General features: G+C 49.6%; 1 protein-coding gene across 5 annotated transcripts in view; it reads right to left on the bottom strand.

Moving 5' to 3' along the window:
* Positions 1-9,391: 9,391 nt before the first annotated feature.
* Positions 9,392-26,430, bottom strand: part of GDPD2 (glycerophosphodiester phosphodiesterase domain containing 2) — a 423,676-nt gene continuing 406,637 nt past the window's right edge. For 3 of the 5 annotated variants that reach the window (XM_085608381.1, XM_085608383.1, XM_085608384.1), the window contains exons 14-16: positions 16,408-16,490; positions 16,252-16,319; positions 9,392-13,586 (exon numbers count right to left, since the gene is read on the bottom strand). In XM_085608381.1, the coding sequence (XP_085464507.1) occupies positions 13,537-13,586; positions 16,252-16,319; positions 16,408-16,490 (201 nt within the window). In that variant the 3' untranslated portion in view covers positions 9,392-13,536. The remainder of the gene's footprint in view (positions 13,587-16,251; positions 16,320-16,407; positions 16,491-26,430) is intronic. The other 2 variants (XM_085608385.1, XM_085608386.1) reach the window with 1 other exon arrangement.

Raw genomic sequence — 26,430 nt, 5'->3', positions numbered from 1 at the left:
CTTGTCTTACCCCTTTCCAAGATGGCGGATCCACTTGCACATCGGCGCTGGAACTTGCCCTCTTCTATTTTTAACCTCGTGACACGCCCGCCAGCACATAAAAACATTGCGGCTACGAGGACACGCCAGAATGCGGTCCGAGAGGTTTGGCTTTCAGTAGGTGTCAGAAGCATGTGGGGTTCAACGTACAAGTAAGTACTGCCATTCTCACCTCCTGAAGGAAGCGTGGAAACCATTCTCTTACCCCCCCACACCACGCTAGGCGATCCGTCATGACGGAACACGCCGTTTCTTTCTAACGATCTCGATTCCCTTCGTCCATTAGATGTACGAGATCCCCGCATCCCCTCCAGTGACCATGAGGCACAGTGTTGCTTTTTCTTAAGTAGGTTACATGTTGTATGTTGTATGCTACTGTGTGTGTTTAGTCAGACCTAATTATTTATTTAATTCCAGCACAACTTTTCCATCACTACGCCGGCATGGAGTGAATAATTGCATTTCTTCCTTTTTTCACTTAGCGGCACGCCAGTCATGGAAGTGTGCATTCACCTGTGTGTAGTGTGTTCACATCTTCAGCTACTACTATGTATTACACTATGTGCATATATATGTATATATAATTTTTCTCGCCATTAACTGGGATTTTGTGATTTACAGATCATTATACCAACGTACATAACGTATGTATATATATTTTAAAACGCATGCCTTACTATTGTGGCATCACACTTATCTCACCTTATTAAGGTTGACTAGGAGTGGCAAGTTTCTCGACACTGGGCTGGTCCCAGTGTAGTCCTGACGAAGAGCTGGGGAGCTCGAAACTAGTTGACTTCATAATATGCTAGGCACACCTTTCCATCATAGTTAGGGTCCCTTGTCATATTACCCCGTTTTTAATTTTTTCAGCTTAGAGCACCAATAAAGTTTATTCTGTAGCCCACTAGCTGATTATTTTATTATTTTAATTTTCCCACTCCACCACTTCACTTACACCACACATAGTTTACCCAAATTCTCAGTGCTCCTACGTAACACCGCAAGTCGCAGCACGCCTCAGTCCGTAGAGGACTGGGAGGACCCCTATGATGAAGCATGTCACCGTGGGGAAACCCTGGTGAGTGAGGGGACTATAGAAAAAGATAATACTTCTCTTTCGGATAACGGTGTCTTCAAGGATCAAATTGTTTCCTACACCTTCTGCTTTTTCCCAGTTAGGTTCCTGTCTATCTGACCTGTTTAGATAGTCTTTTTTGCTAGATATATTTGTGGAGGGTGAACCTAACTTTTACCTCTACTTTCCCTTATTTCTGAATTAGTAACCATACTGGATCATTTGTCTTACCCATTTGTCCGTTGTGGCGGAGCGGTCGTCATTCAGGACACTGAAATATATCGTCAGGAATGTAAAAGACAACTGGCAGATAGGAGATTTTACCAACCTCTCCAACAGGATCCAACAAAGAGAATTCAAAGAGCCATCACCGAAGCAGTGGAAGAAGCATCAGCGAATGGTTGGATCACTTCACAAGAAGCATCATTTCTGCATACTCCCCATCCTGTGATGCCATACTTTTATACTTTACCTAAAGTTCACAAAACTCAACGCCCACCACCAGGAAGACCCATTATATCGGGTCAAGGGTCACTACTAGAACCTTTGTCCACTTTTGTGGACCACTTCCTGCGGCCTCTGGTTAAAGATATGCCAACATATCTACAAGATACTAAAGACGTCCTACGCTTACTACCTACGGTAGATTTTGATATCGAACAAGATGTTTTAGTATCATTTGATGTAGAATCATTATATACATCTATCCCTCAGGATGAGACACTTGAAACCATCTTTTCCATCCTGAACAATACGCCCTTGGATTCCATCACTCCAGTTCACTTCATTATGACGCTTGCACATTTGGCTATAAAAGAGAACTTTTTCAAATTTGAGGATACTGTATACCTGCAAGTCTCCGGTACCAGCATGGGAAGCATTTTTGCTCCAAGTCTAGCCAATCTGTATGTGCATTCTTTCGAACAGACACACGTGTTTAATCACGACAATCCCTTCCTTGATTCCATCAGATTATTGAAGCGCTACATCGATGACATCTTTGTAGTATGGCGTGGGGACTTGCCATCAATCTCTCCCTTTCTACATTGGCTGAACACCAGAAATAATTTTTTGAAGTTCACGGTGGAAGCACACAAAGAAAGATTGGCTTTTTTAGATCTATCCATCTTTAGCACTCCAACTGGATTAGAAAGTGAGCTTTACAGAAAACCTATGTCTCGCAATTCCCTTCTCCGATATGATAGTCAACACCCGAAATCGCTCAGAGACAATCTCCCTTACGGACAATTTTTGCGGGTAAGACGCAACTGCTCCAAATCCGACAAGTATCAGATACATGCTAAAAATCTTACTGAACAATTGATTGAGAAAAAATATCCGAAATCCTTGATTAAAAAAGCTTTCAAACGGGCCTCCAACAACAACAGAGAGGCATTAATTGAACCTCCTTATGCTAAACCACCGTTAGATCGGTTAACTTTTGTCCATACCTTCAGCACTTTAACCAACGGGATTCAGAAATGTGTGAAGAAACACTGGCGTCTCCTTAACTCATGTAAAGAAAAGATACAGTTACCCCTATTTTCTCTTAAGAGAGGAAGCAACTTCAGAGACAAATTGGTCCACACAAGACCTCAAGAAGAGAGACCACGTCCAATCGGCACTCTGTGGGACTTACCAGCGGTCCTGGGACACCACCCATGTGGTACATGCTCAGTATGCCCACAAACTAAACATTCCAAATCTTTAGACATAGGTACAAGAACACCGTGGGAACAAAGGATCTTCACTAATTGCAATAGTGAAAACTTAATTTACTTGATTGAGTGCCCTTGCAAACTCCGATATGTGGGCATGACTACTCGGAAAGTCAGACTACGCATGTTAGAGCACAAGAGCACCTTCAGGTGCAAAAAAACTAACACGAGGCTAACACGCCACTTTGAAGAGGCCAATCATCAAGCCAGTGATTTCTGGTGGACTGTTCTAGAAAAACCTTTTATCCCATCTCATGTCAGTGATATATCTCGCTTCTTGTTTCTTAAAGAACAAAGATGGGTTTTCAGAATTCACAGCGATCTAGAAGGTTTAAATGATGACATCCCTTGGGTCTCTCTGTGAGATACAACTGGGTTCTATAGTCCATGAGCCCTCTTTATTTGTCTCTACCTCCATATAGATCGGTTAATAAACATACATATCACATTGCCATATATCTCTATGGAGCTCCCCCCTGCACACGAGTAGTTTTCACTAGATCCAGCACACACCCTTGCGCGCTTTAGCCATTACGGTCCATCACAAGCAGCTGCAAGTACTTTATCGTTGGACGTCTAGTTACACACATGTAACATGTACACACAACGGCGATTTTGTCATTGTTGGTCCCTGTGTTTAAAATATATAAATATATATATATTTTATTTGTAGAGACAATGCTTTTAATCTGGCATGCATATTAGCTTTGTCATTGGCTTGTCCCTTATTAACGAGATCGATAAAGTTAACATTATCTTTCCTTGTCTTTTGTTGAACTACAATTCCCTGGTGCGCTGATGTCATCTTGTAGTTTTTAGCGCAACCGGACGAGGATTGGAGGTTCCAAAAGTAGCAATAACGACACTGATTGGCCCTAGGCCGTCCAATGGGAACGCGATTTCACGCATCTCGCGGGTTCTTTAACATCGAAGATCCGTTTCAAAAGTTACCTCCCATACGGCTCAGACCCATCCCGAGGTACCGACGGAGAGGTAGGGTAACGGACCTTTATTTCTTTTGTATTTAAATCGCTGCGTGTTCCGTTGTAACGCCAGACTAATGATGGACTGGCTTAACTCCTATCAATTTGTAAACCGCATATGTCACAACTATTAACTTGACAGCTGTACTGCTAGAGCGATTGCGGATACAAATCCATTATAATTACAGACTTTCTGGCATACATTCCACGCTGCGCTAGTAGATGCATGCCGTATTGGTCTGTATTAAGATGATCTGCTTGCTTGGGAATGTTGCAACGGAGTTTTTAACAGAGCGTGTAACAGGACCATGATACACTGTCCTGTTTTTTCTTCTTTTTGTTGTAGTTGTGAGCTCACCACCGCTGTGGTTTAATAGTCTCCCTACTTCCCCCCCATATTCTTTATAGGGCGGGGCCTCCTCTAAACCTGAGTCAGCACCGGGTGAGGTGAGGCTTACTTCTCGTGCTAACCAGGTAAGCACTTTGAAATAATGCTATGGGCCTGGCCTAAGACTTACGATTTCACCTTGAGAGAGTATGTTTAACCTTACACTGTGTTTTCTCTGGTTTTTTGTGTTTGCAAAGATAAATTCATATATACTGAGTGCTCGAAGAAGTTATACACCACAAAAGGTTGTATTTTATACACTTACTGTTCTTTTTCACACTTCATTGTTGCAGTAGCAATAAATAGATTATAAGGTCCTGACGAAAGCCATTTGACCATGGGGTCAAGCAGGCTGAAACATGTTGACCATATTGTCATACAGCCTATTTGTTAAAAGCTGTTTCTGCACCATTTTTAACTAAGGATTAGTAGGAATATTCTGAATTAAACTTCCTTCTTCCTCTAAATCCTTTTTTAACATTTTCACTTTATGCACTGCACTGTTTATATATCATTTTTCGGTATACACCTGCACATCCTGACTAAGCCAGTGACTTTGCTGTCTTCTTTTCTTCCCCCTTCCCGGGTTACATCTAGGTGCTCTGGTTGACACCGATACCACACATAATACTCCTCGTTGGAGTGGTTTATCGTGGTGGGAAGGTTGGATATCCAGATGATGATACCTACCAATCACTGGTTATTGATGGAAATCCTTTACAACCAATTAGCACTCTAAGGTTTCTCTCTCACGCTCTATATTCATCTTTTTGTTGTCCTTCTTCAACACATAGACCAACACACCCTTTTGTATTATTGTTCGTTGTGATGGAGTCCCAGACAGGTAGGAACTGAGAGTCTCCCCCCGACCGGAGTGGAATGGTCTGGAGGGAGTGGAGGGAAGTCACTGTTAAGTAGCGGGGGAGGCACGAGTGTTGTTGCCACCTCGTCCTCTCCCTTTGTTGTTGTATCCACCTCTAAAATATCCTCTGTTGGAGGATGTTTGTGTGGTGTTTTTGAAGGAAGAGGAGGTGGTCTCTGTTTTTGGATACTTCTCTATAAAACGAGCGGAGAAAGGAACCACGTGTGGATGGAGACTGTGATGCTCCCATGGATTTAGCAGTCTCCGTGTCTTTTTTCATCTTCTCTAGAGTGGTGTCTACAGCCGGTCCAAAAAGTTGTTCCTGATTGAACGGCTGGTTGAGGATGGTTGTCTGTACCTCCTGTTTAAAGCCTGAAATACGTAGCCAGGCATGTCCTCTGAGTAGCACACCAGTGTTAATGGACCTAGAGGCTGAGTCAGCTGCATCAAGGGCACACTTGACTGAGGCGTTGGTTATTAATTTGCCCTCTTGAATTAAGTCATTTGCCTGGGTTTTGTACTGATCAGGTAGGTGTTGTAATAGGGTTTCTAGTCGATCATAGTGAGCCCTATCATACCTAGCAAGTAATGCTTGGGTGTTGGCTATGCGCCAGTGATTGGCTGCTTGGGCAGCAACTCTCTTGCCAGAGGCAACTAACTATTTAGATTCCTTATCTGGAGGTGGTGCGTCACTGGAGGTTTGAGAGTAGGCGCGTTTCCTAGCGTTAGTTACCACTAATTAGTCTAAGGGTAGCTGCCCTTTGATGTAGATGGGATAATCGGGGGCAGGTTTATATTTTTAGTCAATCCTGGGATTGAGAATTCTAGCTCTCACTGGGTCTTTGAATATGTCAGGGGCATGTTTAATGACCCCTTTTAGCACTGGCAGTCTTCTGTGACTATTCGAAGGGGTCTAGAAGGAAATCCTCGTCTGCAGGGTCTGAATGCATGTGGACACCATGGTAGACAGCAGCTCTGTTAACCAGCTGACCAAAACCAATGTTGTCATCTGGGGGAGATGGTTTTGTTGGATATGGCTGTGGTTCAGGGAGGTCTGGGGGATCTATTGGGTCATCATAATCGTCCCAATCATCCTGTGGTGTGTCCGTGTCATCATCAGAGTCATTGAAAGGGTCACTGTTGCCTCCCCCAACTCCTAAATCATCATCATCCGGTGGTGGTGAATGTGGTGGGAGTTGTAGAGGAGAGACAGGTTTAGGAGGAAGAACAGGCTCAGGAGGAAGAACAGGAGAAGAGGGTCTTATAGGTGAAGTGGCACAGTCTTTTGTCTTTACAGGCACTGCAGGAGTGTCTGGTATGTCCAGCTTCCTCTTCTTGTGTAGAACAGCAGCCACATGTCCTGTTTTGGGGTCTATATAGAGTTTTTTCTGCTTGGGATCGACAGGATCAGGTCAAAAAAGTTCTTCCTCTTCGGTAACCGCTTTCGGCGCCGACTTTTTCAGGCCCAAGCGGGGTTTGGATTTCTGCTCCGAGGCCTTAGGAGGTGGTTTGGAGTCCTTTGGCTTGGCTATGAATGAAAAGGGGTTTTGTAGAGCGACTGCTGCCCTAGGGCGTCCAAGCGCTGAATAAAGGAAATAGTACTCTGAGGGGCGGGGGGAAGGAACAAGGGGAGGAATTAGGTTCTGAAGAGGAATGTTTTTAGCTCTTTACGGAAGGACGAGAGGGTGGGGTTGGATCTTAGGGGCAGGGGAAGGGAGTTCCATAATTTAGCGGCATTAATTGTGAAGGACCTGCCTCCTGCTCTGGACCTTTTGATTCTCGGAACTGCAGCAAGAAATGCGTTCGTTGATCGGAGTAGTTTACCAGGGCAGTAGGGGGTGAGAAGTGAGTGATTGATCTCCGGGCTAGCTCTATGGAAGGCTTGATGGGATATGCACAGGGTTTTGAATTTTATTCTTTCCCTGACAGGTAGCCAGTGGAGTGACCGGATCCCGGTTTTAGCCGATTCTCCACGAGGAATCTGGAGTAGCATGCGTGCTGCGCAGTTCTGGGTCCGCTGGAGTTTTTGCAGCACGTATTCAGGGGCTCCCAGGTAAAGGGCATTGTTGAAGTCAAGCCGGGACTGGATAAGGCCCTGAAAAACAACTTGCTTAGCTTCAAAGGGCAGGATTGGAAGGATTTTTCTCAACATCCGCATGATCCCGAAGGAGGTTGCTGAGGTTTTAGTTGCCTGAGTGTTGAGGGTGAGTGCTTTGTCAAGCCAGACTCCTAAACTTTTGAAGTCCTCCTTCGGGGTTGGTGGTGGGCCTAAGCTGGAGGGCCATAGCTGGTCGATGGCGGTGAGAGTGGGGGGGGCCGAGAAGCAGGATCTCGGTTTTGTCACCGTTAAGTTTTAGTGACGATGCTGTCATCCATCTCCTAACATCCTCCATGCAGGCTGCCAGGTTGGCTTGCGGGTGCCCACTGTTCTTCTGTGCCAGGGAGACCACAAGCTGAGTGTCGTCCGCATACGAGATGATCTTGATACCGTATTGGCGGACGACCTCAGCCAGCGGTCTCATGTACACATTGAACAGCGTGGGACTATGGAGGCGGAAATCTTTTTCGGTTCCGAGGGCTTTGGCTTCAGGCCCGACGGTTTGTCTTTCGGCATCGAGGTGGTCGGTGCCGACTTCTTTTTGGGAGTAGGTTGCTCTCCCGTCTTCGGTGACGAAGGCGCCTGCGGGACACCGATATGCGGTTTGCTCGGTCCCGAGCTTGTCCTTTATCTTCGGAGCCGGGCCTGGGGACGGGGCTTCTGAAGCTTGTTTTCAGTTGCGACTGGGGCCTGCAGGCGAAGTCTTGACCAGGGCTTTCTCTTTTTCGAGTGGGGTTGGGGTAGGGGCAGTTGTACTCACTCGTTGACCAGGAGTGATGTGGTCGTCTGAGTAGTCTGCTTCGGACACGATTTCCAAATCCTCTGAATCTTCCTATGGGACATCTGGGCCTTCATTGAAGATGTCCACTGGTGCCAGAGCTGCTCTCTGCGCCATGATGTGTCGTCGGGCCGGCCGAACACGGATGGTTTTCTTGGATCGAAAAGAGGTGCAGGCCTGGCAATTGTTCTCGTCATGGTCGGGCGAGAGACACAGGTTACAGACCTTGTGATGGTCACTGTGGGAATTTCGCTCCACACTGGGGGCATTTATTGAATGGAGTCCTTTCCATGAGCTGTAGGCCCGGACGGCGTCGATAGGCCCAGCGGCCCACGTCGACGATCGGAATCGAGTAGTTGAGATGCGTGTCGAAGATCACGCGATCGAAAACAATACCGTAGATAGTTTGCGCGTGAAGATGGTTTGGAAAATAAGGTGTCGAACCACAGCGCAAAAGCGACATCTGAACCCGATGGCGGAAAAAAACAATCTGAGGATGGAGTCGATGCCATTGTGCACTATCGTCCAAGGGAGGGGTCACCTATCTCATGACTACAAAAGACTACTTCCAAGAAAACAACAAGGTGCAAGCATCCGAGCTCAACACCAGATGGCGATCTATGCACAGTATACGATCTGCAGCTCATATGCCTCGAACATAAAATAAAGGAAGCTTGAAGCACTCAAGCATCAGTTCAGACCACCACTGCCCTGTCGCCTGCGGAGGGTTCTTGCCTAACCTTGCTGCACTCACCAATCACTGAGGGAATAACACCAAATCCAAGGGAGCCTGGGAATGGACACCCAGCCATGAAACCCTCTGGACGCCTCGTGACCGTTCCTTCTCCTACCTCGCTACCAGGTCCTGGAACAGCCTTCCCATCCTCCTTCAGACATCACTCTCGCTGGCGGACTTCAGGAAGAGACTCCAGGCCTGGCCTTTCAAATGAGCCAACCTAGCACCTGGATACCCTCACGAGTGATTAGCTGTGCTATGCAAATACGGATTGACTGGTGACTGACGTTGGGGTCCACTCACAAATGTGTTTCCCTTCATTCTATTCAAATAGATGTTGTTCCCAGGCTGTGACCCTGTCCTGGCAAATGTCATTTATGTTGAACAAATCCTGTGCAACCTCTTTTCTGGATCACAAAGTTTTCTTGTTTCTCTTTTACATGGTACTCTTCTTCGCCATCTCCGTTTCCCCTCGGTGTCTTCTTTGTGAGAGGACCTCCACCCTCCACTTCTCCAGATATTCTCTCCTCGTCTATACCCAATCTGGTGTTGGCAGTCAGCAAAATTACTACAGCTTGAGAAACACAAAGCAAAAAGTAATCCCCAGGCACAAGAGTTTTTAAGGGTGAGTCCCCTCCCAGGGTGATTTGTGCACAATATCAAATTAAATTAACATAACATAACAAATTATACAGAAAGAAACCAGGACACTTTATTAAGAGCATCAATGTTTACTACATTGTAAAAATAGAAAAGAACATTCAGGAAGACGTGTCAGTGAATCAAAACTTCTCATCTCAGTTACAGCAGCAGACAAAGCAGGAGGAGAAAACATGTACATGGACTCAAGAAGAGATGGGAAAGACCGGCAGCGGAAGGTGGGAGATCCAGAGAACCAATTATGAAAAAAGGGACTACTTTAAAGAGGCAGAAAGGGAAACCTATGGAGGTGGGTTGATAAATAATAAAAAGGAAGAGATAGAAGCATAGAGATAAAGGGAGCCCAAGAATGGCATACACTGAGTGTAAAGGCACAAAAAGATTCACAACAGTTCTTGGTGCAAGGCTTATCAAGAAGGGACACTGTAAAGAATGATATCTGACTAATACTTGTGACAGACTCCCTGAGGATAAAGAGTTTCCCCTCCTGGACGATGACTTGATGGTCACCGATGTATTGTCAAAGTGGTCGAGTGAATGTTTCTCCGTGGCGAGCATAACTCCTCTACGGAAAGGGCCTCGATGGATAGTCTGCTCTTATAGGCGTCCATCAAAACACTGCTGTACTAGAGTGCCCGTGGGTGACAGTCTAACTGCAATACCAAATGGATGCTGATGACGACTATCCATTGAAGGCAATTTCGTACAACAGTTGTTTAAACTGTTCGATGCGCCAGATCGATTAAGTGCTGTATGGGTAACCTCAAAAGACAGTCTGGTTGTGCTATAAGAGTGCCCTAATTGGACAGTCTTAACTTCTCTGCTTGAAGGACAGCAACGGATATCCAATTGATCTTCTAGACAGCGGTCAACGGGTAGTCTAATAGGTCGATGGGTGGCCCAGGATAAAACTACTTTATTGACTATCCAACAATAAACAATCTAGCTTGTCAACTGTGTAGCCCTTTAGCTTTTAGTTCTTAGCAGTTTTAATTCTTTTAAATGTGGTATTTTGTAATGTATTGTGTTTTTTGTCCCCATGGAAATTGCTTAGTATGGAGATACTTTGTGGTTTTTTTCGTTATAATGTACCCTGATGAAATCTGGTTTTAATCACTTAAAATAATTTGTATTATAACATGCTATAATGTGTTTTTATGGACTTCTACACATTGTTTGCATTTTACTTTTGAAGTTTTGTTATTGTGTACTTTTTATTTTTTTTCAAACTGAAATAAAGTTGTACTTGACTTGAATTGCCCTCGAAGAGTTGAACTGCTTTTGTAGCAGCCTTCGATGACAAGTCTAGTTTCTCTATTGGATAGCCCATGATATGTACTCTAGCTTCTGAACTGGACAGTTCTCAATGGATAGACGTACTCTTCCCCCGGACAGAGCTCAGTGGATAGCATGAACGGTGAACTTGACTGACCTTTGCGTATAATCCTACTCTTACCTTCAACGCTGCTGAGCTGCTCTACTGGAACCTAGTAGCTCTACCTAGCTGTTCTCGGTTGATGTCCCGAATGATAATCTAACTGCTACCATATGATCCCTTAAAAGACCCTCTAATTGCACTATCTATAGAGACTGAAGGTGCACAAATGCTGTACTGATGTACCTCAGCAGAAAATATCACCACATGCATGGGCTATTTTAGTGATAGAATAAGCAGGGCTTAAGTGATCTAGTCATGATTCAGATCCCAACAAGATATCCTACTATACCCTACAAAGTGAACAAGAAGCCCTTAATAAGAATCCCTCCAGCTGGTTAGAACCTCATTGATAGCGTAAACATCGCATTCAACTTGAGCTAGGAGTCCTAACGAGCACCTCCTCTTCTTGTATCGAACAAGCCTCCAACTGGTTATGGAGTCGACATTGTTCTTGGGCATAAGTAACACTGGCAACAGAGAAATTCCACTTGGATAACTGCACCCTCCCTTGTCGCTGCCGGACGTTTGTTCAATACTTGTAATGATGGGTCGCATCGAAGATCTACGCTGCTGAACAGAGACTGGGGTTCAGCTCTCGGCCTCCACAGCTTGCAGGAGTGTTTGGAATTGCAACGGATTGGGAATTACTTGATAGGATTTCAAATACATTTGGCTTTTTGTCTCAGAATTGACTCTGATCTCTGACATCCCCATCAATTAGTAGCAAACTCTGTCACACTCCTTAACACAGTCCGTAAATTGTACCAGTCTTCCTTGAAATATTCTAGGATTTACTGCTTGAAGCTATCATTAAACATGAGGGATCCCCGAATGCCTGGTGCCCCTCTACTCCTTGGGGATGCCCTCAAACCAGCTAGTAAAAAGCTCCCCTGCTGTGAATCTCAAGGCATGTCTCTGATAAACCATGACTGTCTTCACCCAGCAAGTTGGTAAAAAGGGGAAAGACCAACACTGTGAAACAGACACATCCTGAAAAGCCATATTTTGGACAATCCCTTTTCCTCCTAATCCCAAGCTAACTTTAAACACTAAAACTCCTATTCCTAAAGATAAATAGTTATGTTCATGCAAAAACACACCCATATTTGCAGCCGTCCTGCTGTTGCCCGATAAAAGAGAGGGGACACCAGAGACGCATGACCTATTATTCCTACCCTACCACCAAACAAACATTAAATCACACAGTGCAAGAGCGAGACCACAGAAGGGTCTAATTTGCATCTTGTGTGACAAACTATACAAGCACTCTGCGCACATACTACACACTTAGAACATTAGCAATAATCGTAAAATGGACCCTATACCGAATCTGTAAAAAGTGTGGGGACTTTTGCTCGGAGAAAGTCTTTCAGTAGTTTTTCTACCCATAGCAGCACCGGTTCCATTTACAGATATTAATGGACTGTGTTTCTGTCCCCTTCACTTCTGGAACTAACATCACATATCATGCAACCATCATTTCCAGTCAACCACCAATGATCAAGTTTCCATGCAACCAACCGTTAACATCCCACCAGCTGATCACTTCCTCCATTCCTCTATCATACAATCCAGCAGTCTTACAAATAACAGGCAACGATACGTTTATCCCATCAGCTACCCAGTCCTATTTTCAGAATCACACAGACTTGCCTCCAAATTCAACCATCCAACTTCTTACAGGTAACCAATCAAACTTCCAATCGCACATACTCACACGATACTACAAACATACACATGCACGACTGCTCGTACACAGATCCAAACATTTATACAGCGGAGTGGCATCCTCTCTCGTCGTCGAGTGTATCACAGATGATTCGATTTATCTGGTTCTGCAGTACCATGAAGACGCACTCTTTCAAACCCTTCAGTATCTACCCATTTCAGCCGCCAACCCATGAAGCAGTCTTCATAATCCACTGGCTCCTCCACACCTACCCAGATTTTACCCTAGAACTCCATATGTCCCCTCCAAACAGTGGTAAACAATGATTCCTGTACACCGTGCACGTCAACCTCAAGTACTCAACAATCCTCCTCAGAACCCAGATGCGGCTTCCAGCAACATTTCAGCTTTTATGATGGTTTTGGGAGATTCCGCCAAGTTGACAAGATCTATAGCCACATGCACTGATTTATACCACTTTTCGAAACCCACTGTTCTAACCCTGCTTTTGAAATTCAGTGCAATAAGGGTCAGTGCAGGATTCCTCATGATCCTGGACATAGGTCTGCCCCACAAATTGATCCATAGGTATGTTTTATATAAAGTGCATGTAAAGGCGGGATGGTATATGGAGTCCTGTCATGCAACAGTTGCAAATACATTCTAAACAATTCAGCTGTGTAAGTCCTCAACCCAGAAGTATCACCTCTTAGAATACATAAATACAGATAAATGTCCGCTCACGGTTCTAGGTTGTACCACACAGTTGTGTCCACCACCCAAAGAGCTAGAAAGAGAACCGCCGCTTGGAAGACCATAGAACCATGGGGTCCCAGACAATATCCTGCCTGCTCCTGTGTCTTCTTAAACCCAGGGTGCACAAGGAACTGCACAACTACAACCTCCAGAATTCTCTGCTGACAAGAAAACCATTGTGAATTCTGCCGATTAACAGGAACTCAGTGGGCGACGGTGGAGCCAGCACCAATATGCACCCAAATGAAAATGTGTCCAGCACAAATCGCTCCGCAGAATGACTGCACAAGCGGCTATCAGGTTCGATGAGGAGGCCTGAAGACTTGTCCAGAATTACGCAGCGATGTTGTGAATTTGTGTCAGTAGGACAGCAGTCTCCGCACCTTCAGGAAGAGAAAAAATATGATAACATATACCTGCAGCAATGAAATACTCATCCAAATGGCATTGCCTTTTAATCAAGGTTGTGCACACACGGCCACATATATACACACAGACAGTCACAATATTGTCTCCATTTGCAATCTAGTACTCAGGCTAGCAGTACCATCTTCCATCGCACAACGGATACACCTTTGCAGCTTCCCTTCATCTTTGTACTGCTAAGGCCTCACGCTCTCGGCCACAATGCTTTACATCTTCTACACACACCTCCTATTTCCTCCCACTAACATTTCTGACACTTGCTTTTCCACTGCTGTAATTGGAACATCACCAGCATAGCACGCTGGAACCTCACACTACCAAACGTCAGCACAGTTAAGCAACCAAAGATGTAGCAAGGTGGCAACAGTGAGAGAACAAGGCTAAAAAGGGCCATTAGCCATCATGCAAGGTGGCCCTGGCATGTTGCAGTAAGCCAAGATCTTATTACCATACTTAACTAGGTCACTTTAACATTTGGTGTGTATATACGCACACGCACACACACGCACGCGCACACACGTTTGGAAGATACTGAAGACTATTAATTTTGGTGGAGTTTGATGAATCTTCACAAAACGTTCCTAAAAAAGTTAATTCTCCCTCTGCTCCTTTGTGGAAACTTTCAGGGTGATCCATAAAGGGGGCAGAGAAAAAGGGGAGTTCAAAATGCTTTTTCCCCATGCAAATTCTATTTTGAAAAATTAGAAAATGATACAGGAGAATACGGCTGTTTAAAATTACACCAAATTTGGCAGAAAGCTAGATGTTTTACCACAAAAGAGTCCTTTTTAGGTCGATGCCTATCAGACAGCACAGCTGTCTGGTTTGAAAATACTTTTTGGGGACATTTCGAAAGCTTTCCTGGGAATGTATGCTGCCCATTGCTTCATATTGGCTTTGTGTTTTGTTACTTGCAGTTGTTTGCTTTATATTTTCTGACTTTGTTTTAGGCTGTCCAGTGTGTCTTTGTGCCTCCTGTGGAGCATAGCCTGTTTACTATTCTCTTCCATGAGTGCTTGCTTTCTCTAAACAGGCCTTTAAAGTTTGTTCTTATCTTGTCACATTCGCTGTGGATACAAAGACAGAGGTCAACTGTCGAGCTCTGTCTTCAAAGGTATCTGGGTGTTTACTTTTCTTTCTCTGGCTTCAAAGTGAGAGGATGTATGTGACAATCATGCTGGGTACTGGGAGTGTGCTGGAGGAAGGCTGTATGATGCTATTTTTTTCTAGCCCACAAGACAATGTAAATGTCTGTAAATAAACTGCAAGTATTTTAGAATATCTAAGAATTAGGAAAGCACTAATGAAGCAATTTTTTTGTAATTCTGCAGTGTGGGGGAAACATTTTAATTGGGTCAAAACACATGAGGTGATGCCACTTTCACAAAATATCGTTTGAGAGCTGTATAGTTTCATCAGGCAAGAGAGCACAGAGAGCGCGAGAGCAGGCTGGGGGTACAAAGAGACGGTTGCAGTGTAGATAGAAAGAGGGCAAGTGCAGAGAGCGCGAGAGCAGGCTGGGGGTACAAAGAGACGGTTGGAGTGTAGATAGAAAGAGGGCAAGTGCAGAGAGCGCGAGAGCAGGCTGGGGGTACAAAGAGAATGTTGCAGTGTAGATAGAAAGAGGGCAAGTGCAGAGAGCGCGAGAGCAGGCTGGGGGTACAAAGACGGTTGGAGTGTAGATAGAAAGAGGGCAAGTGCAGAGAGCGCGAGAGCAGGCTGGGGGTACAAAGAGACGGTTGGAGTGTAGATAGAAAGAGGGCAAGTGCAGAGAGCGCGAGAGCAGGCTGGGGGTACAGAGAGACGGTTGGAGTGTAGATAGAAAGAGGGCAAGAGCAGAGAGCGCGAGAGCAGGCTGGGGGTACAAAGAGACGGTTGGAGTGTAGATAGAAAGAGGCAGAGAGCGCGAGAGCAGGCTGGGGGTACAAAGAGACGGTTGGAGTGTAGATAGAAAGAGGGCAAGTGCAGAGAGCGCGAGAGCAGGCTGGGGGTACAAAGAGACGGTTGGAGTGTAGATAGAAAGAGGGCAAGTGCAGAGAGCAGGCTGGGGGTACAAAGACGGTTGGAGTGTAGATAGAAAGAGGGCAAGTGCAGAGAGCGCGAGAGCAGGCCAGGGGTACAAAGAGACGGTTGGAGTGTAGATAGAAAGAGGGCAAGTGCAGAGAGCGCGAGAGCAGGCTGGGGGTACAAAGAGACGGTTGGAGTGTAGATAGAAAGAGGCAGAGAGCGCGAGAGCAGGCTGGGGGTACAAAGAGACGGTTGGGGTGTAGATAGAAAGAGACAGAGCACGAGAGCAGGCCAGGGGTACAAAGAGACGGTTGGAGTGTAGATAGAAAGAGGCAGAGAGCGCGAGAGCAGGCTGGGGGTACAAAGAGACGGTTGGAGTGTAGCTAGAAAGAGACAGAGCACGAGAGCAGGCCAGGGGTACAAAGAGACGGTTGGAGTGTAGATAGAAAGAGGCAGAGAGCGCGAGAGCAGGCTGGGGGTACAAAGAGACGGTTGGAGTGTAGATAGAAAGAGGGCAAGTGCAGAGAGCGCGAGAGTAGTTTGGGATACAAAGAGATGAGTGCAGTGCAGAGTGCAGAATGAGAGAGTGGGGGCACTGAGATAGGAGACGCACACCTATGGAGCTGCCCCGCTCAGGCCAGTAGCTTAGATTACCTGCAGCATCGTCTCTCTTGCAACATTTCCTGCAAAAAAACACAAAAGGAGTGAGTGAATTTTGCAGAGGGGTAATCATTACTTGTGACAGCATAAAAAGCACAGATGAGAAGTTACCGTCGAAGGACGAAGGCCCAAACGATGAGGAGGAACGAGATGCCGTCTGTCACAACCCAGATCATCAGGTACGTGTCTGGAGCCTGCAGGGGAGAGAGACAGCAAAACCAGAGAGCACGTGAGAGGCAGTACCCGTACCACCAGGGACGCACTGATGTATTCAAGGGGCCGGAAAGAGACACTACCTGTACCGCCAGGGACACTGATGCATTCAAAGGCCCGGAGAGAGACACTACCTGCACCACCAGAAACGCACTGATGCATTCAAGGGCCCGGAAAGAGACACTACCTGTACCACCAGGGACACTGATGCATTCAAGGGCCCGGAGAGAGACACTACCTGCACCGCCAGGGATGCACTGATGCATTCAAGGGCCCGGAAAGAGACATTACCTGTACCGCCAGGGACACTGATGCATTCAAGGGCCCGGAGAGAGACACTACCTGCACCGCCAGGGACGCACTGATGCATTCAAGGGCCCGGAAAGAGACACTACCTGTACCGCCAGGGACACTGATGCATTCAAGGGCCCGGAGAGAGACACTACCTGCACCGCCAGGGACGCACTGATGCATTCAAGGGCCAAGTGAGTGCCAGTACCCGTACCACCAGGGACACTGATGCATTCAAGGGCCCGGAGAGAGACACTACCTGTACCACCAGGGACGCACTGATGTATTCAAGGGCCCGGAAAGAGACACTACCTGTACCGCCAGGGACACTGATGCATTCAAGGGCCCGGAGAGAGACACTACCTGTACCACCAGGGACACTGATGCATTCAAGGGCCCGGAGAGAGACACTACCTGTACCACCAGGGACGCACTGATGCATTCAAGGGCCCGGAGACAGACACTACCCGTACCACCAGGGACACACTGATGCATTCAAGGGCCCGGAGAGAGACACTACCACCAGGGACGCACTGATGTATTCAAGGGCCCGGAAAGAGACCCTACCTGTACCGCCAGGGACACTGATGCATTCAAGGGCCCGGAGAGAGATACTACCTGCACCGCCAGGGACACACTGATGCATTCAAGGGCCCGGAGAGACACTACCTGTACCGCCAGGGACACACTGATGCATTCAAGGGCCCGGAGAGACACTACCTGTACCGCCAGGGACACTGATGCATTCAAGGGCCCGGAGAGAGACACTACCTGTACCACCAGGGACGCACTGATGCATTCAAGGGCCAAGTGAGTGCCAGTACCCGTACTACCAGGGACGCACTGATGCATTCAAGGGCCCGGAGAGAGACACTACCTGTACCGCCAGGGACACACTGATGCATTCAAGGGCCTGGAGAGAGAGACTACCTGTACCGCCAGGGACACAGTGATGCACTCAAGGGCCCGGAGACAGACACTACCTGTACCACCAGGGACACACTGATGCATTCAAGGGCCCGGAGAGAGACACTACCTGTACCGCTAGGGACACACTGATGCATTCAAGGGCCCGGAGAGAGACACTACCTGTGGCCCGGACAGAGACACTACCACCAGGGATACACTGATGCATTCAAGGGCCCGGAGAGAGACACTACCTGAACCGCCAGGGACACTGATGCATTCAAGGGCCCGGTGAGAGACACTACCTGTACCACCAGGGATGCACTGATACATTCAAGGGCCCGGAGAGAGACACTACCTGTACCACCAGGGACGCACTGATGCATTCAAGGGCCCGGAGAGAGACACTACCTGTACCGCCAGGGACACACTGATGCATTCAAGGGCCCGGAGACAGACACTACCTGTACCACCAGGGACACACTGATGCATTCAAGGGCCCGGAGAGAGACACTACCTGTACCGCCAGGGACACACTGATGCATTCAAGGGCCCGGAGAGAGACACTACCTGTACCACCAGGGACACACTGATGCATTCAAGGGCCCGGAGAGAGACACTACCAACAGGGACACACTGATGCATTCAAGGGCCCGGAGAGAGACACTACCTGAACCACCAGGGAAACTGATGCATTCAAGGGCCCGGAGATAGACACTACCTGTACCACCAGGGATGCACTGATGCATTCAAGGGCCCGGAGAGAGACACTACCTGTACCACCAGGGACGCACTGATGCATTCAAGGGCCCGGAGAGAGACACTACCTGTACCACCAGGGACGCACTGATGCATTCAAGGGCCCGGAGACAGACACTACCCGTACCACCAGGGACACACTGATGCATTCAAGGGCCCGGAGAGAGACACTACCACCAGGGACACACTGATGCATTCAAGGGCCCGAAGAGAGACACTACCTGAACCGCCAGGGACACTGATGCATTCAAGGGCCCGGAGAGACACTACCTGTACCACCAGGGACGCACTGCTGCATTCAAGGGCCCGGAGAGACACTACCTGTACCGCCAGGGACGCACTGATGTATTCAAGGGCCCGGAAAGAGACACTACCTGTACCGCCAGGGACACTGATGCATTCAAGGGCCCGGAGAGAGACACTACCTGTACCGCCAGGGACACACTGATGCATTCAAGGGCCCAGAGAGAGACACTACCTGTACCACCAGGGACACACTGATGCACTCAAGGGCCCGGAGAGACACTACCTGTACCACCAGGGACGCACTGCTGCATTCAAGGGCCCGGAGAGACACTACCTGTACCGCCAGGGACGCACTGATGTATTCAATGGCCCGGAAAGAGACACTACCTGTACCGCCAAGGACACTGATGCATTCAAGGGCCCGGAGAGAGACACTACCTGTACCGCCAGGGACGCACTGATGCATTCAAGGGCCCGGAGAGAGACACTACCTGTACCACCAGGGACACTGATGCATTCAAGGGCCCGGAGAGAGACACTACCACCAGGGACACACTGATGCATTCAAGGGCCCGGAGAGAGACACTACCTGTACCACCAGGGACACTGATGCATTCAAGGGCCCGGAGAGAGACACTACCTGTACCGCCAGGGACGCACTGATGCATTCAAGGGCCCGGAGAGAGACACTACCTGTACCACCAGGGACGCACTGATGCATTCAAGGGCCCGGAGAGAGACACTACCTGTACCACCAGGGACACACTGATGCATTCAAGGGCCCGGAGAGAGACACTACCTGTACCGCCAGGGACGCACTGATGCATTCAAGGGCCCGGAGAGAGAGACTACATGTACCGCCAGGGACACACTGATGCATTCAAGGGCCCGGAGAGAGAGACTACCTGTACCGCCAGGGACACACTGATGCATTCAAGGGCCCGGAGACAGACACTACCTGTACCGCCAGGGACACACTGATGCATTCAAGGGCCCAGAGAGACACTACCTGTACCACCAGGGACACACTGATGGACTCAAGGGCCCGGAGAGAGACACTACCTGTACCACCAGGGACACGGATGCATTCAAGGGCCCAGAGAGAGACACTACCTGTACCACCAGGGACACTGATGCATTCAAGGGCCCGGAGACAGACACTACCTGTACCGCCAGGGACACACTGATGCATTCAAGGGCCCAGAGAGACACTAACTGTACCACCAGGGACACACTGATGGACTCAAGGGCCCGGAGAGAGACACTACCTGTACCACCAGGGACACTGATGCATTCAAGGGCCCAGAGAGAGACACTACCTGTACCACCCGGGACACTGATGCATTCAAGGGCCCGGAGAGAGAGACTACCTGTACCACCAGGGACGCACTGATGCATTCAAGGGCCAGGTAAGCACCAGTACCCGTAGCACCAGGGACACACTGATGCATTCAAGGGCCAAGTGAGCGCCAGTACCCTCACCTAACAGGGACGCACTGATGCATTCAAGGGCCCGGAGAGAGACACTACCTGTACCGCCAGGGACACTCTGATGCATTCAAGGGCCCGGAGAGAGATGCTACCTGTACTACCAGGGATGCACTGATGCATTCAAGGGCCAAGTGAGTGCCAGTACCCTCACCTAACAGGGACGCACTGATGCATTCAAGGGCCCGGAGAGAGACACTACCTGTACCGCCAGGGACACTCTGATGCATTCAAGGGCCCGGAGAGAGACGCTACCTGTACTACCAGGGATGCACTGATGCATTCAAGGGCCAAGTGAGTGCCAGTACCCTCACCTAACAGGGACGCACTGATGCATTCAAGGGCCAGGTAAGCGCCAGTACCCGTACCACCAGCGACGCACTAATGCATTCAAGGGCCCGGAGAGAGACACTACCTGTACCGCCAGGGACACACTGATGCATTCAAGGGCCCGGAGACACACTACCTGTACCACCAGGGACACACTGATGCATTCCAGGGCCTGGAGAGACACTACCTGTACCACCAGGGACACACTGATGCATTCAAGGGCCAAGTGAGCACCAGTACCCTCACCTAACAGGGACGCACTGATGCATTCAAGGGCCCGGAGAGAGACACTACCTGTACCGCCAGGGACACTGATGCATTCAAGGCCCCTGAGAGAGACACTACCTGTACCACCAGGGACACACTGATGCATTCAAGGGACAAGTGAGCGCCAGTTCCTCACCTAACAGGGACGCACTGATGCATTCAAGGGCCCGGAGAGAGACACTACCTGTACCGCCAGGGACACTGATGCATTCAAGGCCCCGGAGAGAGACACTACCTGCACCGCCAGGGATGCACTGATGCATTCAAGGGCCCGGAGAGAGACACTACCTGTACCACCAGGGACGCACTGATGCATTCAAGGGCCCGGAGAGAGACACTACCTGCACCGCCAGGGACGCACTGATGCATTCAAGGGCCCGGAAAGAGACACTACCTGTACCGCCAGGGACACTGATGCATTCAAGGGCCCGGAGAGAGACACTACCTGCACCGCCAGGGACGCACTGATGCATTCAAGGGCCAAGTGAGTGCCAGTACCCGTACCACCAGGGACACTGATGCATTCAAGGGCCCGGAGAGAGACACTACCTGTACCACCAGGGACGCACTGATGTATTCAAGGGCCCGGAAAGAGACACTACCTGTACCGCCAGGGACACTGATGCATTCAAGGGCCCGGAGAGAGACACTACCTCTACCACCAGGGACACTGATGCATTCAAGGGCCCGGAGAGAGACACTACCTGTACCACCAGGGACGCACTGATGTATTCAAGGGCCCGGAAAGAGACCCTACCTGTACCGCCAGGGACACTGATGCATTCAAGGGCCCGGAGAGAGATACTACCTGCACCGCCAGGGACACACTGATGCATTCAAGGGCCCGGAGAGACACTACCTGTACCGCCAGGGACACACTGATGCATTCAAGGGCCCGGAGAGACACTACCTGTACCGCCAGGGACACTGATGCATTCAAGGGCCCGGAGAGAGACACTACCTGTACCACCAGGGACGCACTGATGCATTCAAGGGCCAAGTGAGTGCCAGTACCCGTACCACCAGGGACGCACTGATGCATTCAAGGGCCCGGAGAGAGACACTACCTGTACCGCCAGGGACACACTGATGCATTCAAGGGCCCGGAGAGAGACACTACCTGTGGCCCGGACAGAGACACTACCACCAGGGACACACTGATGCATTCAAGGGCCCGGAGAGAGACACTACCTGTGGCCCGGACAGAGACACTACCACCAGGGACACACTGATGCATTCAAGGGCCCGGAGAGAGACACTACCTGAACCGCCAGGGACACTGATGCATTCAAGGGCCCGGTGAGAGACACTACCTGTACCACCAGGGATGCACTGATGCATTCAAGGGCCCGGAGAGAGACACTACCTGTACCACCAGGGACGCACTGATGCATTCAAGGGCCCGGAGAGAGACACTACCTGTACCGCCAGGGACACACTGATGCATTCAAGGGCCCGGAGACAGACACTACCTGTACCACCAGGGACACACTGATGCATTCAAGGGCCCGGAGAGAGACACTACCTGTACCGCCAGGGACACACTGATGCATTCAAGGGCCCGGAGAGAGACACTACCTGTACCACCAGGGACACACTGATGCATTCAAGGGCCCGGAGAGAGACACTACCACCAGGGACACACTGATGCATTCAAGGGCCCGGAGAGAGACACTACCTGAACCACCAGGGACACTGATGCATTCAAGGGCCCGGAAATAGACACTACCTGCACCACCAGGGATGCACTGATGCATTCAAGGGCCCGGAGAGAGACACTACCTGTACCACCAGGGACGCACTGATGCATTCAAGGGCCCGGAGAGACACACTACCTGTACCACCAGGGACGCACTGATGCATTCAAGGGCCCGGAGACAGACACTACCCGTACCACCAGGGACACACTGATGCATTCAAGGGCCCGGAGAGAGACACTACCACCAGGGACACACTGATGCATTCAAGGGCCCGAAGAGAGACACTACCTGAACCGCCAGGGACACTGATGCATTCAAGGGCCCGGAGAGACACTACCTGTACCACCAGGGACGCACTGCTGCATTCAAGGGCCCGAGAGACACTACCTGTACCGCCAGGGACGCACTGATGTATTCAAGGGCCCGGAAAGAGACACTACCTGTACCGCCAGGGACACTGATGCATTCAAGGGCCCGGAGAGAGACACTACCTGTACCGCCAGGGACGCACTGATGCATTCAAGGGCCCGGAGAGAGACACTACCTGTACCACCAGGGACACACTGATGCACTCAAGGGCCCGGAGAGACACTACCTGTACCACCAGGGACGCACTGCTGCATTCAAGGGCCCGGAGAGACACTACCTGTACCGCCAGGGACGCACTGATGTATTCAATGGCCCGGAAAGAGACACTACCTGTACCGCCAGGGACACTGATGCATTCAAGGGCCCGGAGAGAGACACTACCTGTACCGCCAGGGACGCACTGATGCATTCAAGGGCCCGGAGAGAGACACTACCTGTACCACCAGGGACACTGATGCATTCAAGGGCCCGGAGAGAGACACTACCACCAGGGACACACTGATGCATTCAAGGGCCCGGAGAGAGACACTACCTGTACCACCAGGGACACTGATGCATTCAAGGGCCCGGAGAGAGACACTACCTGTACCGCCAGGGACGCACTGATGCATTCAAGGGCCCGGAGAGAGACACTACCTGTACCACCAGGGACGCACTGATGCATTCAAGGGCCCGGAGAGAGACACTACCTGTACCACCAGGGACACACTGATGCATTCAAGGGCCCGGAGAGAGACACTACCTGTACCGCCAGGGACGCACTGATGCATTCAAGGGCCCGGAGAGAGAGACTACATGTACCGCCAGGGACACACTGATGCATTCAAGGGCCCGGAGAGAGAGACTACCTGTACCGCCAGGGACACACTGATGCATTCAAGGGCCCGGAGACAGACACTACCTGTACCGCCAGGGACACACTGATGCATTCAAGGGCCCAGAGAGACACTACCTGTACCACCAGGGACACACTGATGGGCTCAAGGGCCCGGAGAGAGACACTACCTGTACCACCAGGGACACTGATGCATTCAAGGGCCCAGAGAGAGACACTACCTGTACCACCAGGGACACTGATGCATTCAAGGGCCCGGAGACAGACACTACCTGTACCGCCAGGGACACACTGATGCATTCAAGGGCCCAGAGAGACACTACCTGTACCACCAGGGACACACTGATGGACTCAAGGGCCCGGAGAGAGACACTACCTGTACCACCAGGGACACTGATGCATTCAAGGGCCCAGCGAGAGACACTACCTGTACCACCAGGGACACTGATGCATTCAAGGGCCCGGAGAGAGAGACTACCTGTACCACCAGGGACGCACTGATGCATTCAAGGGCCAGGTAAGCACCAGTACCCGTAGCACCAGGGACACACTGATGCATTCAAGGGCCAAGTGAGTGCCAGTACCCTCACCTAACAGGGACGCACTGATGCATTCAAGGGCCCGGAGAGAGACACTACCTGTACCGCCAGGGACGCACTGATGCATTCAAGGGCCCGGAGAGAGAGACTACATGTACCGCCAGGGACACACTGATGCATTCAAGGGCCCGGAGAGAGATGCTACCTGTACTACCAGGGATGCACTGATGCATTCAAGGGCCAAGTGAGTGCCAGTACCCTCACCTAACAGGGACGCACTGATGCATTCAAGGGCCCGGAGAGAGACACTACCTGTACCGCCAGGGACACTCTGATGCATTCAAGGGCCCGGAGAGAGACGCTACCTGTACTACCAGGGATGCACTGATGCATTCAAGGGCCAAGTGAGTGCCAGTACCCTCACCTAACAGGGACACTGATGCATTCAAGGGCCAGGTAAGCGCCAGTACCCGTACCACCAGCGACGCACTAATGCATTCAAGGGCCCGGAGAGAGACACTACCTGTACCGCCAGGGACACACTGATGCATTCAAGGGCCCGGAGACAGACACTACCTGTACCACCAGGGACACACTGATGCATTCAAGGGCCTGGAGAGACACTACCTGTACCACCAGGGACACACTGATGCATTCAAGGGCCAAGTGAGCACCAGTACCCTCACCTAACAGGGACGCACTGATGCATTCAAGGGCCCGGAGAGAGACACTACCTGTACCACCAGGGACACACTGATGCATTCAAGGGCCAAGTGAGCGCCAGTACCCTCACCTAACAGGGACGCACTGATGCATTCAAGGGGCCGGAGAGAGACACTACCTGTACCGCCAGAGACACTCTGATGCATTCAAGGGCCCGGAGAGAGACACTACCTGTACCGCCAGGGACACACTGATGCATTCAAGGGCCAAGTGAGTGCCAGTACCCTCACCTAACAGGGACGCACTGATGCATTCAAGGGCCAAGTGAGCACCAGTACCTTCACCTAACAGGGACGCACTGATGCATTCAAGGGCCAGGTGAGTGCCAGTACCCGTACCACCAGGGACACTCATGTATTCAAGGTCCAGGTGAGCGCCTGCACCTGCCCACCCACGCCTGCGCACACAAAATCACACACTCACTCACACACCTCCTGAGCTATCTTGTGTTGAATGTGGCCAGTAACTAGAAGGTGACACAGTGTGCAAGGCCTGAGCTCAAATCACTGATCTATCACCAGCTCTTTTTAGGTCTCGCCTGGCATAGACTGTGCAGACATGCGCAGTCTCGCTGGCGAGATTTAATGAGTTAGGGTAGATTTCTCTAGTGGCCTTTAAGCCCCGCCCCTCTTTTCCATTGGCTGGCGTCACCGTTTATGCTAAACGTTGGCCAGCCATTAGAAAAGAGCATCTAGTGACGTACACTTTTCTATTTTAGAGCCGTCCCAGTTGGACTGGCTGCCCGGACTTACTGCTGGCCTAAAAGGTTTTTTATCTTTATGGGGCCAAACCCATGGCCCCATAAAGATAAGAACCCTTTTGGTGGAAGTCAGGCGAGCCAGTCCAACTGGGACGGCTCTAAAATAGAAAAGTGTAGTAACGAAAAAAACAATTGCGAGCGTTTGTTTTTCTATTTGGGTGATGACTTGTTAAAGAGGTATCACTTTCATCTGACAGACGCAAAGTTAACATTTTATTTTCGGCATGGGGAGATACACGATTTGTTTAGTTGCCAACGGTTGCGCTCCGGTGTTACACTGCTACTTTTGATGTGAACCTTTTGCCCAGCTTTAATATGTGTAAACATCTAAAAAAAAAAACCTGGGTACAGACTGCGCCTTTCTTTGGTGTCGCGTAATATACGCCATACAAGCGACTTTCTTTCTATGCTGGAAGGCGTCCCCCCCTACATCATCGGAAGCCGTGTAGTTCTAACACGTGAAGGAATCGAAGGGTAAACATACACGCTTTCACTTTCCTCGCAGGGGACAGTTTTGCGGTGAACGCCTGCCTGTCTTGCAAGCGGATCGAAGACTGGATGGTGAAGCAGAAATGTTCGGACAGTGGGGGCTCCTCAGAACCCCAGAACCAGGTCTGTCATCAAAAGGCTGGCTGCGCGTTCAACCACTCCAGGGTATGTAGGGGCTAACACACGCGCCCCCCCCCGTCTTGCCTTTTAGTCAATATT

The sequence above is a fragment of the Triturus cristatus genome, chromosome 5_2 (genome assembly GCF_964204655.1).
Source record: "Triturus cristatus chromosome 5_2, aTriCri1.1, whole genome shotgun sequence".
NCBI lineage: Eukaryota > Metazoa > Chordata > Amphibia > Caudata > Salamandridae > Triturus > Triturus cristatus.
This window is presented reverse-complemented; position numbering and strand designations above follow the sequence as displayed.